Source organism: Lacerta agilis, chromosome 5 (genome assembly GCF_009819535.1).
Source record: "Lacerta agilis isolate rLacAgi1 chromosome 5, rLacAgi1.pri, whole genome shotgun sequence".
NCBI classification, from domain to species: domain Eukaryota; kingdom Metazoa; phylum Chordata; class Lepidosauria; order Squamata; family Lacertidae; genus Lacerta; species Lacerta agilis.
In genome coordinates, this window is record NC_046316.1 from 88,778,801 (window position 1) to 88,795,189 (window position 16,389).

Consider the following 16,389-nt stretch of genomic DNA (forward strand, 5'->3'; position numbering starts at 1 on the left):
GTTCATGAGTACAAGTGTTATGGGTGGAGGTGTTTGGTCGGTCGGTTGGCGTTGGTGTGTGGGTGTTGTTCTCGGTTTTATTATGTTTTTGTGTTTTTATCTTGTATTTTTACGTCGCAAACTGCCCTGAAATCTACAGATGAAGGGCGGTATACATTTTTAATAAATAATAATAAGAACAACGGAAGAAAATGTTTCTCTCCACTTTCTCCAGGCATAATTTTGTACAACTCAGTCATGTCTCATCTCACCTGTTCTCTAAATGATAAATCCTCCAAGGTTGCAACTTTTCCTCATAGGGAAATTGCTGCATCTCCTTGATCATTTTGGGTTCCCTTTCCTTAACACCAAGATCAAGTATTACAAGAGTGGGAGAAAAACCTCCCCTCTATTCACTTTATCCACACTATGCCTAATTTTAGGGATCTTTACCACATCCTCCTTTAGCCATGTTTTTCTAAGCTTTATCCCTCCAAGTGTCCTGCAACTATTACTGATTTTGTACATTTGTCTCTTGGCTTTGTTCCGTGACGGCTTTCAGAATTTCTTCTCTCCTGGCACTGACAACGACCCAGGCCTGTTCCGTTTCCGCAAAGCTGCTGCTTCTGGTGCCTTGAGAATAGTGTGATGAATCTCACATTCAAGAGTGAGCCCATGTGAGGACTTGCCAGTGTTGTTGGACTACAACTCCCATCATCCCTGACCTTGTCAATGCAGTCTGGGGCATCGGGGTCCCTATTGGCTTCCCCCCTCCCGACTCCAATCATGCTTAACCAGGACCGGTGCTAGGGCTTCTTGCGCCCTAGGCGAACCACCTTCTGGCGCCCCCCCGTCCCCCCCCCGCCAAAGCCTGCTTTAGCGGGAGCCGGGGGGTGGTGTAGGGGGCAAGCAGCACCTCTCCGCTACAGCTGAGAAGCTGCTGCTAGCCCGTCCTGCCCAAGCCTGGCCAGCGCCCCCTCCATTTTGGCGCCCTAGGCAATTGCCTAGTTCGCCTAGATGGACGCGCCGGCCCAGTGCTTAACTCCAGCATCTTACTACCCCATTAACATTTCCATATTGCAGCCCAAGCCTATTATGTCCTTACTCTGGAGTATGGCCTGCTAACCTCATCTCATTCACAGGGCAGAGGAACAGCAACCCAAACAGCCAACCTATCCAAGGACAATTGGCAAGCTTCTAGAAGTCAAAGGTTAGGATGCAGGTGATCGTTTCCTCCTGGGAGAAAACCATTTGCAACTGGAAAACGAATTCACAAGGCACAGCATTCTAGACTCCGCCGGAGTAAACCAACTGCACAGGTTGAAAGTGGTGTGAAGCCAGGAAAAAGTAGGTAAATATTTCCACTGTTGGTGGACTTGCGTAAAAATTAGAGAATACTGGAATATAACATATGAGAAAATGAAAAAGATGATAAAAATTACTTTTAAGAAAACACCGGAAGCGCTCTTGTTGAGCATGCTTCCGGGAGAAGTACCAGAGGATAGAAGAAATGTTTTCCTTTACTCATGTGCAGCCGCTAGAATGTTAATAGGACAACACTGGAAAGGAGAGGATGTTCCAAAACCACAGGAATGGCATGTAAAGCTGGTAGAGTTTATGAACTTGGCAAGAATGACAGCAGCAATTAGAAATATCCCAAATCAAAAAGTGACAGGAGAATGGAAATATGTAGAGGAATATTTGAAAAAAGAAGGAGTTGAAACAAAATTGGTGATCTGTCTGGAGTGACTCATGCACAGGAATAAGGTAAATATAGTTATAAATAAGAATATTTTTTTAAGGAAATATATGTATAAAACAGCATTGACATAAGTATATGTAAGGAACATGAAGTAGAACTTTAGGAAGTATTTTAATTTGTAATTTTTACTTCTATTTATATCTTATTTCTATTTTGGGTAAATAGATGTGAGCAGTGTGATGAAGTAGGGTAGCCTACTTTTGCTTTTGTATTTTTTGTGATTTCTCTTTTGCACTTCTGTAACTTTTTTCTGTGTTTCTGATTTTTTTTTTGTAATTTCCTAATTTCATTTGTAACAATGTATTAATGTGTGTATGATTATTTGACTATACTTTGGAGTATATTTTTAAGAATATCTCAATAAAACCTATTTTTAACTATTAAAAAAAAAGAAAAGAAAGTGGTGAGAAGTGGGAGAGTTGGGTATGTTCAGCTTGGAAAAGAGGAGACGGAGAAGAAATGTGATAGCCATCTTCAAATATCTGGAGGGCTCGCACATGGAAAAGGGTGCAAGCTTGCCTTCTGCTGTTCTAGAGCGCAGGACTTGATCCAATGGATTCAAGTTACAAGAAAGATTATTCCGGCTAAACACCAGGAAAAACTTTCTGACCGTAAAAGCTGTTCAACAGTGGAAGGGTCTCACTCGGGAGGTGGTAGGCTCTCCTTCCTCGGAGGTTTATAAGCAGAGGTTGGGTGGCCATCTGTCATGGATGCTGTAGTTGAGATCCCTGCCTTGCAGGGGGTTGGACTAGATGGCTTTTGAGTCCCTTCCAACTCTAAGATGCTATGATTCCAAGTGATGAGCATGGCAAAATACTTCCAGTCACTTCCTCCCACCTATGGGAATGGCAGAAGCAGGAAGGAAAGCAGGTGTGGGGAAAAGGTTCACAGGTGTAAAGAACTGCACGTTCTCAGACTTAAACCACGCAATTCAACTGATTATCAGCAGGCCAGGATCTCTTCAAGGCAGGCACGCTGAACAACTGGCACAGGCAGAAAAAACCTCAAAACACCCAATGTGCATTCCTGGAACATGCAGTAAAGATGAGAATCTCTCTACGAAATCTGCATTGGATCAGAGGATCGTGCCAGGGAAGCTCCCAAGCAAACTGGACTCCTCCATCACCAAGCTCCTCCCCTTTAAACCTGGGCTTCCTAGGGGCAGAGTGTGCTACTTCAACAGCAAGGGAGCTCTATCCCTTGGACCTCTTGGCCAGATAGCGCAGAACAGCCTCCTTTCCCCCTTTGTGTGGGGTGTGTGTGTAGCTTATAAGCAGGGGCGTAGCAAGGGGGCGGGGGGCAGGCTGCCCCAGGGTCCATAATGGAGAGGGTGACAAATTATCAAGGAACAATTTTTTTTGCAAAAATATATATGAAAAAATTGAATTTTTTTTTAATGCCTGCTCCGAAGGTCTTATCTTACTATACTAGGGATTATATAGCTATATATGAAATTTCATGCATATCGGTTAATATCTTGACCCTCCTCCACCAAAACAGCTGTTCACTTGGCTGTTTTCCTATGTCGTGAAGGCTGACATTTCAGTTCAGGGAGCACTTACTGTTGTTCCCAACCCTAACCCTGTGGAAAGCCATCTAATTAGACTTTAATTTGATTTTGAGATTTTTTTAGGAGGTAATTTAATTATTGTTTGATTTTTATACCAATGTTATGTATCTGATGTTAGCCACCCTGAGCCCGACTTTGGTCGGGGAGGGTGGGATATAAATAAAAGTTTTTTTTATTATTATTACTTATTATTCCTTTTTAAGAAAATATGAAATAACGTAAAACCATTTTTGCGGGGGGGTCAATGGGGGAGTTGAGAAGAAATTTTCCGAACCGGGTACCGCCTGACCTTCCCATGCCTCGGGGGGGGGGGGTGACAAAATATTTTTGGCCTCCGGGTACCAATTCACCTTGCTACACCCCTGCTTATAAGCACCAGAGCAGGGACTGTTTTGTTTTGCAAGTCACTCCGGGAATCTTTTTGGACTGGAGACCTGGGTACCAGATCTCTAAGGGCTCTAAACACCAGCATGATGAGACCAACTTCAACTAAAACAGTATGTGTGTGTGTCATAGGAGCCAACTCCTGGGAGCTTCTCTTCCCCTCCTAAAAAATATTCAACTAGTGTGTGTGCGCGCCGCATCCTGGGACAGATTACATGGGCCGGGGCTTACCTGCCTCCCCATATTTTATTCAAGTTGGCACCCCTGGTGTGTGTAGATATGTGCATGCGTTTGTGGGGGGGGATCAAGCTACAAATAAAATTGTGGGGTACCAAATCTAATAATACACACACAAATAACAACAGCATGTTGAGACCAGGCTGTACGATTTTTCTCATTCCAACTTATAAGAGGAAACTAAAAGGCTGTGAAGCCTGCGGTTAGAACAGTGAAAAGGTGGACGGAGGAGGCAAAGCTTAAGCTTCAGGCCTGCTTCGATTGCACTGATTGGAGCACTTTTGAAATGGCCTCAAATAACCCGGATGAATTTACAGACACTGTGACATCATACATTAGCTTTTGTGAAGACTTACGCGTGCCTACTAAGACCTTGCGCATACACAATGACAACAAACCCTGGTTTACAGGAAAGCTCAAGCAACTCCGATGTGATGGCCTGGGACTCGGGCTCAGACTCGGAGGAGCCGCAGCCTGCACCAGACCCTCTGGCTGGGACATCGGCTGAACCAAGTCTGGGGCCTGGTCCTGAGGAGCTTCAGTCTGCTCAGCCTCCCCTGCAACAAGACTCAGCTGAGCCAAGTCTAGGGCCTGAGTCTGCCTTGGTTCCAGATGCAGGGGATACCTCGTTGCCATCAGCGGCTGGGGCTGAGGCGGCTCCTGGGTCCTGTAACCCACAGGCATCTCCCAAGCTGCAGAGACTCAGGGCTGATAGAAGGAGAGACCTGAGTACTCGCAGGAGGAGTGCTCGCCTCCAGGCGAGGCGAGGGAATGAGTCTCCAGGGGATCGGGGCCGTCCGTTACCCCGTTCTAGATAAAAGGTAGCCAGACCCCACCCCGGGTTGCGGGAGCAACGTTGTTGGTTGTTAGTTCCTGCTTGAGACCTGTCTTGCTTTCCTGCCTGAGCTCCTGACCCGCCCTGGTTCCCTGCCTGCATACCTGTTCCTGACTTCGCCTGACTCCATGCCCTGCACCCAGCTTCAGCTACTACAGACTGTTTCTATGCTGAACCGGACCGGACTTTGACATCCGCCTCTCGGGTAACCCACGAAACTCATAGGATAGGAGATAGAATCTTGCACAACCAAGCTAGGAATGCACTGACCAAGGAGATTGAAGTGGCAAAAGAAACCTATGGTGGAAAACTGCAGACTCCATTCTCAAACAGAGACTCGGCTACTCTTTGGAAGAATTTACAGAATATTACTGGATATAAGAGAACATCTTCTGTTCCAGAGTGTCAAAAATTGGCAAACAACCCGAATCAGTTTTATACCGGGTTTGAAAGTCAATCATTATCAACTAGTGCCATTCAGTTGGCGCCAGAGGCACCAACAACCACCTCAACCTGTTCTGAAATCACTCCGCTGGTGATCTGGGAAAAAGATGTACGGAGCCTTTTAGAGACAGAAGGCCAAAAATGCTCCAGGCACAGACGGGGTGACTCCTCTTTGCTTCAAAGTGTGTGCGGCGGCACAATTGGCTCCGATCCTCTCACAGATATTTAACCGTTCTTTGGAGGTGTGTAGAGTCCCTTCACGCTTCAAACATTCTATTATCATTCCGGTACCTAAGAAACCTTCCATCAGTGTGATGAACGATGATAGACTTTAACATCTGTGGTAATGAAAGTCTTTGAGAGGCTAGTGTTGGCCTATTTGAAAGACGCTACTGATCCTTTGCTGGAAACTTTGCAATTTGCTTATCGAGCTAATAGGTCAGTAGATGATACGGTCAACATGGCATGGCACTACATTCTGCAACATCTGGATTCCCTGTGGGCCTATGTGCGAGTTTTGTTTGTGGACTTCAGCTCAGCTTTTAATACCATTGTTCCATCTAAACTGTTTTCTAAATTACTTCATCTTAGTGTGCCTGCTCCTAATTGCCAATGGATATACAGTTTTTTAATGGACAGGAGGCAGCAGGTGAGGTTGGGGGGAATTATATCGAGCAACAATACCATCAGTACAGGTGCTCCCCAGGGGTGTGTCCTTTCCCCACTGCTTTTCTCTCTATACACAAATGACTGCACCTCAAATGATCTATCGGTTAAGATCTTGAAATTTGCAGGCGATACAACAGTTATTGGGCTTATCCGGGAGGATGATGAATCTGTGTATAGGCGGGAAGTAGACCATCTTGTTTCGTGGTGCACCAGAAATAATTTGGTGCTAAATGCCCAAAAGACAGTGGAAATGGTAATTGATTTTAGAAGGCACTCTTCCGTCCTGCCTCCACTTTCTATCCTTGATAACATGGTTGTAGTAGTAGAGTCCTTTAAGTTCCTGGGCTCTATAATTTCTCAAAACTTAAATTGGTCAGGCAACATCAATAGTATTAAGGTGGCCCACCAGAGGTTGTATTTCTTGCATCAACTAAGGAAATTTAAATTGCCCCAGGAAGTGTTGATCCAATTTTACAGAGGTATCATTGAAACTGTTCTCTGCAATTCTATTACTGCTTGGTACGGCACAGCCTCTAAGATGGACAAGAAAAGGCTCCAACGAGCAGTAAGAATTGCAGAAAGGTTAATTGGTGCCAGCTTGCCTTCAACAGAGACACTCTATGCTACCCGAGTTAGGAAGAGAGCAGAGGGAATTGTTGCAGATCCTTTGCATCCCGGTCATCTGATTTACTTCCATCTGGACGTCGCTACAGGGCTTTATATACAAAAACGGCTAGGCACAGGAACAGTTTCTTCCCTTGCACCATTAAATTGTTAAATTCGTAGTTATGCAGCAGACGGGGAGGCCAGTTATGGGTGGGGTTCCTTTGCTGTGTTATTGTATTTTGAGTGGAATAGTGTTGTATAAGGTACGTTTATATTGCAAAATTCCAAGTATGTTGGTACTTGGCCAATAAAATTCCTATTCCTATTCCACAAAAACAGTGTGTGAGAGAGGAAGCTATATATAAAATTGTCAACTCTGTATCCAGGGTCCAATCACTCCGCTGGTACTCAACCCCCCCCCCCCCACTTTGCCGATGCCCATCCCATGCCCAGGTAAGCTCACCGTATTCAATCCCTCCCGACAGGAATATGAGGCCAATTGTGAGGTTGGTCCATTTCTTCTTCCGCTGCACATCCATAGACACCTGGCGTTGGGTTCTCCCCGGGGACAGAGGCGGCCCGTCGAAGGGGCGTGGGGTCGAGGTCTCCTTCCTCCCTCGAAGAGCTCAAAGGGCAGCTAGAGGCGGCGGCGGTGCCATCTTCCTCCTCCTAACCCTCACCATTCTCCCTGCCGCAGCAGCAGCAGCGCTCCTCTCCAGCCCTTTATAGGCACACGCGCATCCAGGCGCTCCTTGGGCGCTCTCCCTCTTGCAGCCCGCAACCTGCGCGTCGCTGCAGCTGTTTTGCCCGACCAAGGCAGCTGCAGCCGGGAGAAAGTTTATTGAATGATCGGCGAGCGGGCGGGACGAGCGCGCGTAGCAGCCAATGGAGAGCGCATCCTCGTCCCCCAGCCTACCCGGCTTTCTCGCCCTCCCGCTGCTAACCTGGTATCGGGAAGGAAAGGCGCCGGGCAGCCAATGGGAGCGCGCCTCCTCATAGACACATGTAAAGCATCCCTAAGTCACCTGGTCGAGAGCTCTCCCAATACGTACAGGAGGCAGGTCGGGCGCCTCGCTGTATTTCCTTAGCCTTGTCTGCCAGATTTTACGCACACGCGTCTTTGGAACGTAGAGTGCTGCGTTACACTGAGTGGCGCATCTGGCACAGGGTTGTCTTCTGGCCAGCAGAGGCTCTGCAGGATTGCAAGGCAGGGAGCGAGTCCCATCCTTACCTTTAGATGCCGCCCTCAGGATGGGAACCTGGTTCCTGCGCTCTGCCGCTCAGCTACGACCTTTCCGAAGTGGGATTTTGCTTCCAAGCAAATAGCAAAAAGCAGGGCTGTCAGTGGATGCGGAAGCCGAACAGGCTTTCTTTTTTATGCTGGGCATGCAATGCTGGGAAGGGCTTCACCGGCTGAATTTCTGCATTTTGCTCTAGCTCTAAAACGCACATGAAACCCACCCAAAACAGCAGTCTGGTAGCTCCTCTGAACAGCACATAGAATCATAGAGTTGTTAGGGACCCCCAGCGTCATCTAGTCCAACCCCCTGCAATGCAGGAATCTCAGCTAAAGCACCCATGACAGATGGCCATCCATGACATGAAGGAGTACAAGGTTGTACTTGGCAGTTGCTTTTCTTCCCCTTGTGACGTTTAAGCCAGTGTTTTTCAACCTTTTTTGGGCAAAGGCACACTTGTTTCATGAAAAAAATCACGAGGCACACCACCATTAGAAAATGTTAAAAAAATTAACTCTGTGCCTATATTGACTATATATAAAGTAATTCTCTTGAATTTTTCCATTTTTCCCACGGCACACCAGGCAACATCTCGCAGCACACTAGTGTGCCACGGAACAGTGGTTGAAAAACACTGGTTTAAGCTGCAGCATCGAGGTGGAAGAAATTCAACAGGTGATGCTTCTGCGCGCATGCAGATTCAGTGATGGGTAGAGCTTCACCATTTGGGTTTGTGATAGCCACTACACAAGCCAAAAGCCCAGCAGTCCTACCTGATATAAGACTTTTAGAAGACACCGGAAGGCAGCTCTGTTTAGGGGAGCTTTTAATGTTTAACAGACTCTTAGAATCATAGAGTTGGAAGAGACCACAAGGGCCATCCAGTCCAACCCCCTGCCAAGCATCTTGTATTTTAATATTCTGTTGGAAGCCACCCAGAGTGGCTGGGGAAGCCCAGCCAGATGGGCGAGGTATAAATAATAATTTCATGCGGCTCAATGTGATGCCTTCCATAGTTCCAGTTACAGGTAGGTAGCCGTGTTGGTCTGCCATAGTCGAAACAAAATAAAAAAATTCCTTCCAGTAGCACCCTAGAGACCAACTAAGTTTGTTCTTGGTATGAGCTTTCTGTGCATGCACACTTCTTCAGATACACTGAAATAGAAGTCACCAGACCCTTATATATAGTGAGAGGGTGGGGAGGGGTATTACTCAGAAGGGTGGTGGGAATGGGTGATAGGCTGATAGCTGTGGTAAACCTGTTGACGACTGTTAACGACTGCAATTGGTCTTACAGGAAAAAGCAAGGGGTGAGATGGTTAAAAATAGCTATATCATGTATAATGAGACAAGAATCCAATGTCTCTATTCAGACCAGGTCTCTCCATGGTTTTAAGTTTGGTAGTAAGTTGCAATTCAGCAACTTCTCTTTCCAGTCTATTTCTGAAATTCTTTGAGATCTTGTATAGAATCTGAGTAGTGGCATTTCTGTCTATTATGATGCTAATAAAATAGGTGGCGGTTTTAGAGGCAGGATAGAACCCTTGGAAGCCAGAACTGGTCCAATCCTGTGCAGATGGAATGGGAAAAGCTGCAGCAACGCAAGAGAGGAAGAAACCGCTCAACTCCCACAATACCATTGGCTCGATAACTGAAATTATTTAAAAGAGCAACTGCCAATGTACTACTGACCCAGGCAATGTAAAGGAAATACTTTAATTAATATGCAGTTAATAATTCTCAAACACTCGTATGCATCGTTGAATATTTAATGGCAGCATTTAAAACACTATATGTGTGTGTGTGTGTGTGCGCGCGCGCGCGCGTATATATTAAACGGCCCTGTGATCCTCAGTCGAAGGGCGGCGTTTAATAAATACATTTAATAAATAAAATAAAACAACCACACAGTGCACCGTAATACTTAAATTTATGTAAGTTAAAGGTTTTTTTAAGAAAGTAAACTCGGGATGAAAAATAAAATATATAAATGAGATAAAATGCATTTAAAACAGGGTGATATACATACACAGATAAAATATACGTATACTCTACACACACAAATATATATTTATTCCTCCTGCCCCGCCCCCTCCCTTTATTGCAGGTTTAAAGGTCGGGATCTTTTTTTGCCCTCTTTCGGGCTTCAAAGCAGACTTGTGCGCGTGCGCAACTGAGGGACGCCCCCTCCCCCACCCGCCATTCTCGTCCTTTTCCGCCGCTGCCGCCCTTTCCCCGCCTCCCCCGCCCCTCTGCCCTGTTCCAGCATGTCCGCTTGAGCCTCAGGCTGCTGACGTCATCGTCAGGCGCCCGCGCCGGAAGCGAAGGGAGGGGGGCGGAGCTCCATGCACAACCGCGAGCGCGCGTGTGGCTACAGCAGGTCGGGGGCCGCCAGCTCCGGCCCTCCTGCTCCTCCCGCGTTGCCATGGCCGGCATCCTCTTCGAGGACATCTTCGACGTGAAGGACATCGACCCCGAGGGCAAGAAGTTCGACAGGGGTGAGAGGCAGGCGCTCGTTTTCCAACCACGGGGGGGGCACAGTGGTGCTTTTCCTGCGAGGGGTTGGGCTGGATGGCCTTTGGAGGACCCCCTTTCATTCATCCCGTGAACCTATCCTTCCCCGTTTCTGTCTGCCCACCCTGCTCCTCGACACGGAACCTCATCCTTGCTTCCCTGCCCGCCTGCATGTAGGCTGGTCGATTTATCCACAGTAAACCCGCAGCTTAAGCAAAGTGTGTGTGACGGATCGCACCCAAAGCCAAAGGCATTTATAGCCAAAACCCAATGAGTGCAATGGCGGATAAGATTGCCCCCTTAAAGATTGCCTTGGGTACAGCTGAACAGACAGAATTTAAATGTGCCTAAGTTGCGGGCTTCCTGCATTTGCATGTGCTGTGTACCCTTTCATTTTCCCCTCCAAGGCTCTTGAGGTGGAGTGTGCTTGGTTTCTTTCTCTCCCTTCCCCTCACCCCCAGTTTCCCCCCCCTCCCATTTTACCCTTGCAAACTACCCTGTGAGGTGGTTAATGATAGCAGCTCTGAGCTTTTATGGTTGACGGGGAATTCAAATCTGAATCCTCCCCAGCATCCTATTTATTTATGTATTTATTTATTTCTATTGAATGGGCACAGAAGTCCCTCTCCGCCTTAGGGTCAAACTTCTCTTTCGGGGGATTTTGGAATTGGTTTTTAAAAACTGTTTTTAACTGTTTGCAAATCTCCCTGAGACACATAGAAAAGGTGCTTTGTAACTACATCATACATTAAATGCAATCTCAAAGCAGTTCGGAAATAAAAACCATTTCGTATCTGTATGTAAGCCATTTCAAATCCAGTGCAGCTACATACTAGTCCAACACTCTTTAACAGTTAGAATCGAGCCACTAATTTTATCTCTGCCTTCGTTAAATAAATAAACAAAGGCTGCCAGTGGGCTGCAGTGCCAGGGTACGTCTATAGTGGTGATGATTACTGTTACTAGCAGTAGTAATAGTGCTATTTCTACTGTTACTACTACAATGCCTAAGTCTACAGGTGCGGTAGGGCTTGAATTTATGAAGCAAGAGTAATAGGGAAGGATCTCTTAACAGTTTAGATACTAATAACCGTGGCAACAAGAGAGAATGCGGCCCCTGGTGTTGTGGTGAGAGCTTCTGATTACAAATTGAGAGACCCAAGTTCAAATCACTGCTTGTCTCACTTTGGTGACCTTCCATTTCAAAATTCCTTCAGATCTTGGCTCAAAAACTTAGGTCCCTTTCTCTCTCTCTCTTTTAAATATCTTTATTAACTTTTTCAAAACTTTAACTTTTTCAAAACTAGGTCCCTTTCTTTTGGGTCTCTGAGCCAGGGTTTCAACAGATTTAAATGTGCAACTCTTCATCCTTCTCCCTGGCTCCACAAAACTGAGTCTGGAGTGACTTGGCATTCCAGCAGAAGAGGAGGTGGGGTCTGCCTTCTATGCCTCTATCCCCTAATAACTTGACACCCAGATTTGTTTCCCCCCAGTCTCCCGACTGCATTGTGAGAGCGAGTCTTTCAAGATGGATTTGATCTTGGATGTGAACATACAGATCTACCCTGTCGATCTTGGTAAGTGAGTGCAGTCAGGGGCCTTGCCTGGCAGTGTTTATCTGACCCAGAGCTAGTTACCGTATTTTTCGCTCCATAGGGCGCACCTCGTTTTTAGAGGAGAAAACCCAGATTTTTTTTTCTGGGTTTCCTCCTCTAAAAGCGCTGTTTTTTTGAGGATCAGCTAAAAGTTTTGCAGCTTTTTTTGCAAAGGGAAAAGCCCTGGTTTTTTTTTTAGGATCAGCTAAACGTTTTGCAGCTTTTTTGCAAAGGGAAAAGCTCTGGTTTTTGAGGATCAGCTAAAAGTTTTGCAGCTTTTTTTTTGCAAAGGGGAAAAAGCAAAGCTCCTTTTGCAAAGGGGGAAAAGCAAAGAGGAAAAGCCCCGTTTTTATGGGGTTCAACTCACATTTCTGCAGCTTCTAAAGGAAAGGGAGCCTTTTCTACAGTTTCCAGACAGATAATCTAATCAGCCAGTCACAGGGAGCTGGGGACTCTTATCTCTCTCCCGATCTCTTGCTGATCAGCTGCTGAGCGGGGTCCCTTCAACAGCCCCTTTTCTCTTTGTAAAATAAAAAGCATGATCCTCTTTTGGCCCCTGGGCAATTCAGCTCCAGGGACCATCATTCGCTCCATAAGACGCACAGATATTTCCCCTCACTTTCTAGGAAGAAAAAGGTGCGTCTTATGGAGCCAAAAATACGGCAAAACTTTTTAAGCCCATGGATAATTTTCCCTGCACACCCACCCACCCACCCCAACATTACATACCAGCAGTGGATGTGTCCATAGCAAAAGCAGGCACAGCCATCCCATAATCACAAACACAGACCAAACACTCATCACACTTACGCATTCCCATTGCGCGCTTGCCACATGCAAAGATTTCCCCCTCGCCTGTTGTTTGAATGTCCCCATATCTTTTGAAACGCATGCCATTCCCCCCCCCCTGGAAATTCAGCCGCCGAATCCGTGATGTATGAAGCTAGACAAAAGCATTGCAACATGAATCTCACAAACATCAGCCATAGTGAAAAGACCCCTCTCATTCATTTTTGTTTTCCTGTGCATTTCAGGTGACAAATTCCGCCTTGTGATCGCCAGCACCTTGTATGAAGATGGGACCTTGGATGATGGAGAATATAACCCAACTGATGACAGGCCATCCAGGTAATGGGGGGGGGGCAGAGGATGGCAAACGGAGGACTAGCCAAGGAGAGGGCTTCACGAATCAGTCCTGTGGTTGTGTGCCCTTCCTTTCAGCCTTTTGCAAGGTTGAAAACTAGCTTCTTTTTATAGTGCCTTCAAAACCTACACTAGATGGTATCTGTCTGTCTCGAGAGACAATGAAGTGTGCCTCCTGGGGTGAAGTTAGAGCGCTGTGTTAGCACCACCAAAGTGACCTCTCCGGGGCGCAAGCCTGGGCAGTGTGTCTGGAGGTCCTGGGCTGCCCAGGCGACATGACTCCCATCTTTGGCCTCGCTGATGTGGTCCAAAGGAAAGCAGTGCAATATGTTTGGCAACAGCTTGGCTGCGGGAGTTGTTGGAAGAAGGCATACAAAGCGCCACCCGACTGTCTTAGAGACCCACAGTGTGTTCACATTTGAAATGTAAACACAATGGTTCTGCTGTCTCCAAGGGTTGGGGACCTGAAGCCCAGGGGCTGAATGTGGCCAGCCAGGTCTCTGTCTGATTCTTGGAGCTCTCTCCTGGCTGCACTCCTCTCTGGCTCTGCTTTGCACCACGAGTACTTTTGCCTTGATGGAATGTCTCCTTGAACTCTTGAGGATGCCCTTTGCCTGTCTGGATGGAGGATAGAGAGAGCGAGAGAGATTTGCATGCCTTGCTCCGCCCACTTCTGTCTCTGGCCCCTCATAGGTTGCACAGGATGACGTGCAAGCCCTTGGGCTGAATTAGGTTCCCCACTCCTATTTTCATCCTCTGCAGTTTGCTCCTCATTCACAGGGTGTCTGTCTGTCTGCCTTGCACTCCTTAAGCCATGCCTCTCATGAGATCCCTCTTAAGTTCTTCCTGCTCCTCTTAAGTCCTCCTGGGCCCGAGATCTCTAAAAGGGGTGCTGTTGTTTGCTGCAGACTTGCTGCACAATATTTTGTTTGCCTTTGTTACCCTGTATGTATTTTACATTTATTTCCTGCCTTTCCTCCAAGGAATTCAAATGGGGTGTGTGTGTGGCTCTCTGTTCTCTGCACAACAACCCTGTGAGGTGGGCGGGGCAGAGAAAGAGAGATTCTGCCAAGGCCACCCCTGTTGGAAGGCAGATTTGAAGCCAAGCTTCCTTAGATTTAGTCCAGCACTCTAGCCGCTATACCGTACAGCCCAAGGACGGGGCAACTGCGGTCCTGGACTTGTGTTTGGCTTACAGTGCCCGTCATCCCTGGTCATTGACTATGCTGGCTGAGGCTGATGGGAGTTGGGGTCCAACATAACTTGGGAGGGTCGGAGTTTGCCCATCTCTGGTATGACATGCAGGACATCTGGTGAAGGCACCTGAACTTATTGTTCCCCAGGCTGCAAGTGGATTTAGAAAGAGGAAATCCGCAGGCTCTGTGCTCTGCACTATTTAAAACTTGTGATGCAGCTGAAACAGATACGCAGATCTTTATTAGCGTGTTGGTACAACTTGAAGTGATGTGATGGCCACAAACCACACATATTCTCTCCTTCTCTTCCACTCTTCATTTTGGCTCCAGGGCAGACCAGTTCGAGTATGTGATGTATGGGAAGGTATACAGGATCGAGGGAGACGAGACGTCCACAGAGGCCGCCACACGCCTGTAAGTGTCCCCCCCCCCCACTCCTATTTGCGGAAAGGGCTGGTCGGAAACGAATAGGCACATAATAACCTTCTCACAAGCTCTCTGAGCATGGAGTATAGCTCTTTGAGATGCTCAATATGAAAGGAATTAAGCGACTGGATTGGGGGCAGTAGGGAGTGAATAGGAAGGCGGTAGGAAGTCTTTTCGAGGCTGTTGGGACGCCTGTCCTTTAGAGCACATGGAGCACCGCCTCACCAGTAATATGCCCTCAGCCAGCCCCACCTTCCTGGCATCTAACTTACAACCAGGCAGGCAGTGGCTCCTCCTGTCATTGCCTTTGGCGCCACCTGCTGTTGAGCTCCCTGCTTTCCACCCTACCAGACCCATTGAGCACCAGCCATGGAAAGTGAGGGCCGAGAAGGGCGTCCTGCAGAACTGGGGGCAGGATGAGGACGCAGACATGCGGCCTCTTGTGGGAGTGAGTTCCATAGTTTAACTGTATGGTGCACCTGCAGTTGTTTTAAGCCCCCGTGGCTGCCGTGGTCTCCCTTCCTGCTTCTCACCTTTCTCTGGCCCACCCTTCCTCCTCTAGCTCTGCCTACGTGTCCTACGGCGGGCTGCTGATGAGACTCCAGGGAGATGCCAACAACCTGCATGGCTTTGAAGTAGACTCCAGGGTTTATCTCCTGATGAAGAAACTGGCCTTCTAACCACCTTGGGAGCTGTCGTGGCAGCAGCTTGGACTCAGTGTGTGGGGGGGGGCAGCATGGGCATTTGCTGCCCCCCAAGTATATGGAGGGAATATTGCTGGCGTGGGGGTGTGTGTTAAAAGAAGCATCTCTCCCCAGCTGCTCTCCTCCTCCTCCTCCTCCTCCTCACATCCCCCCCAGCCAAGCCTCTGCACCAACAGCCTCAAGGAAGATAATCTTTCTTCGGATTCCACCAAGAGTGAAGTGTGAAAATGTATCCCAAATGTCCCCTTGGTGGCAGCAGGCAGAGTGCCAGGCCGAATGAGGACATCTCCTACAACTAGGATGTTGAAAGGGCTACATTTTGTGCTCCAGGTTTTCTCTGTGCCTGTGATAAACTCTTCATTTTTATTACACAGGTGATTGTGGTAAGGACACAGTTCTGTGAGAACTAGCATTGCCATCATAAACTGGGTTGGGGACGGCTGTCTTAGCTGGGGGGCCTGAGGAAGAGGAGGGAGCCTCTGTTTGACCTCAGTTTCTTACCTTAAATAAACGTAGCTTTTGTATAAATATAGATATATTTGGCTGTTGTATATACACTAGAAAATTCACTGCCCAAGCATTTGAGAACAACAAGCTTGCATGACTTCAATCAGAAATCCATATTCTGCAGATTGAATTCACTTACCTGTTCACTTTTGGAAACCTTTTGATTGGTCGTATATATTCCTAATGTTCAGGATCCCTCCCCCCCCCCCCCCGAAAAAAAATACTGCAATCCTGGGCGAGTTTCATCTCAAATAGCAAAGGAGACATGGCCCTCCTGGGAAAGAAGGACGGAGAGTGAGACAGATGAAGAGAAAGCCGGCCTGATAATGTCAGAAAGGAAAAAGGGGAATGACAAGATTCTGGACTAGGACCAGGATTCTGGCTGGTGTGACATAAGGGGAGATTTCCCTTGGGGGTTCGAGTACACCAAATTCATACTTCATTCAGCAATGCACTACTAGGCAGAGTCCAAAGAGTGCACGAGAGCTTTCCATTAGGACACACTCTATGTAGGCAAAATATATGTCGTATTGGCTGTTTCACCCTCTTAACCAACCAGCCCCTGTTAACCGATCGCCCA

The 16,389-nt window shown here is 47.3% G+C and overlaps 2 protein-coding genes across 3 annotated transcripts in view; one reads left to right on the forward strand and one right to left on the reverse strand.

Annotated features, from left to right (window-relative positions):
• Positions 1-7,395, reverse strand: part of LOC117047521 — a 38,572-nt gene extending 31,177 nt beyond the window's left edge. Inside the window, exon 1 of the mRNA XM_033150757.1 lies at positions 6,950-7,395. Within this exon, the coding sequence (XP_033006648.1) occupies positions 6,950-7,025 (76 nt within the window). The 5' untranslated portion in view covers positions 7,026-7,395. The remainder of the gene's footprint in view (positions 1-6,949) is intronic.
• A 2,672-nt stretch (positions 7,396-10,067) lies between these two features.
• POLR2H (RNA polymerase II subunit H) lies at positions 10,068-15,808 on the forward strand. 2 transcript variants are annotated; one of them, XM_033150758.1, is made up of 5 exons: positions 10,068-10,222; positions 11,732-11,815; positions 12,868-12,961; positions 14,503-14,586; positions 15,161-15,795. In XM_033150758.1, the coding sequence occupies exons 1-5, from the start codon at positions 10,150-10,152 to the stop codon at positions 15,276-15,278; spliced, it is 453 nt and encodes a 150-aa protein (XP_033006649.1). In that variant the 5' UTR covers positions 10,068-10,149; the 3' UTR covers positions 15,279-15,795. The 2 variants fall into 2 exon arrangements, with proteins under 2 accessions (XP_033006649.1, XP_033006650.1); XM_033150759.1 differs by lacking the exon at positions 11,732-11,815 and having other exon boundaries at positions 10,099-10,222; positions 15,161-15,808.
• The last annotated feature ends 581 nt before the right edge of the window (positions 15,809-16,389 follow it).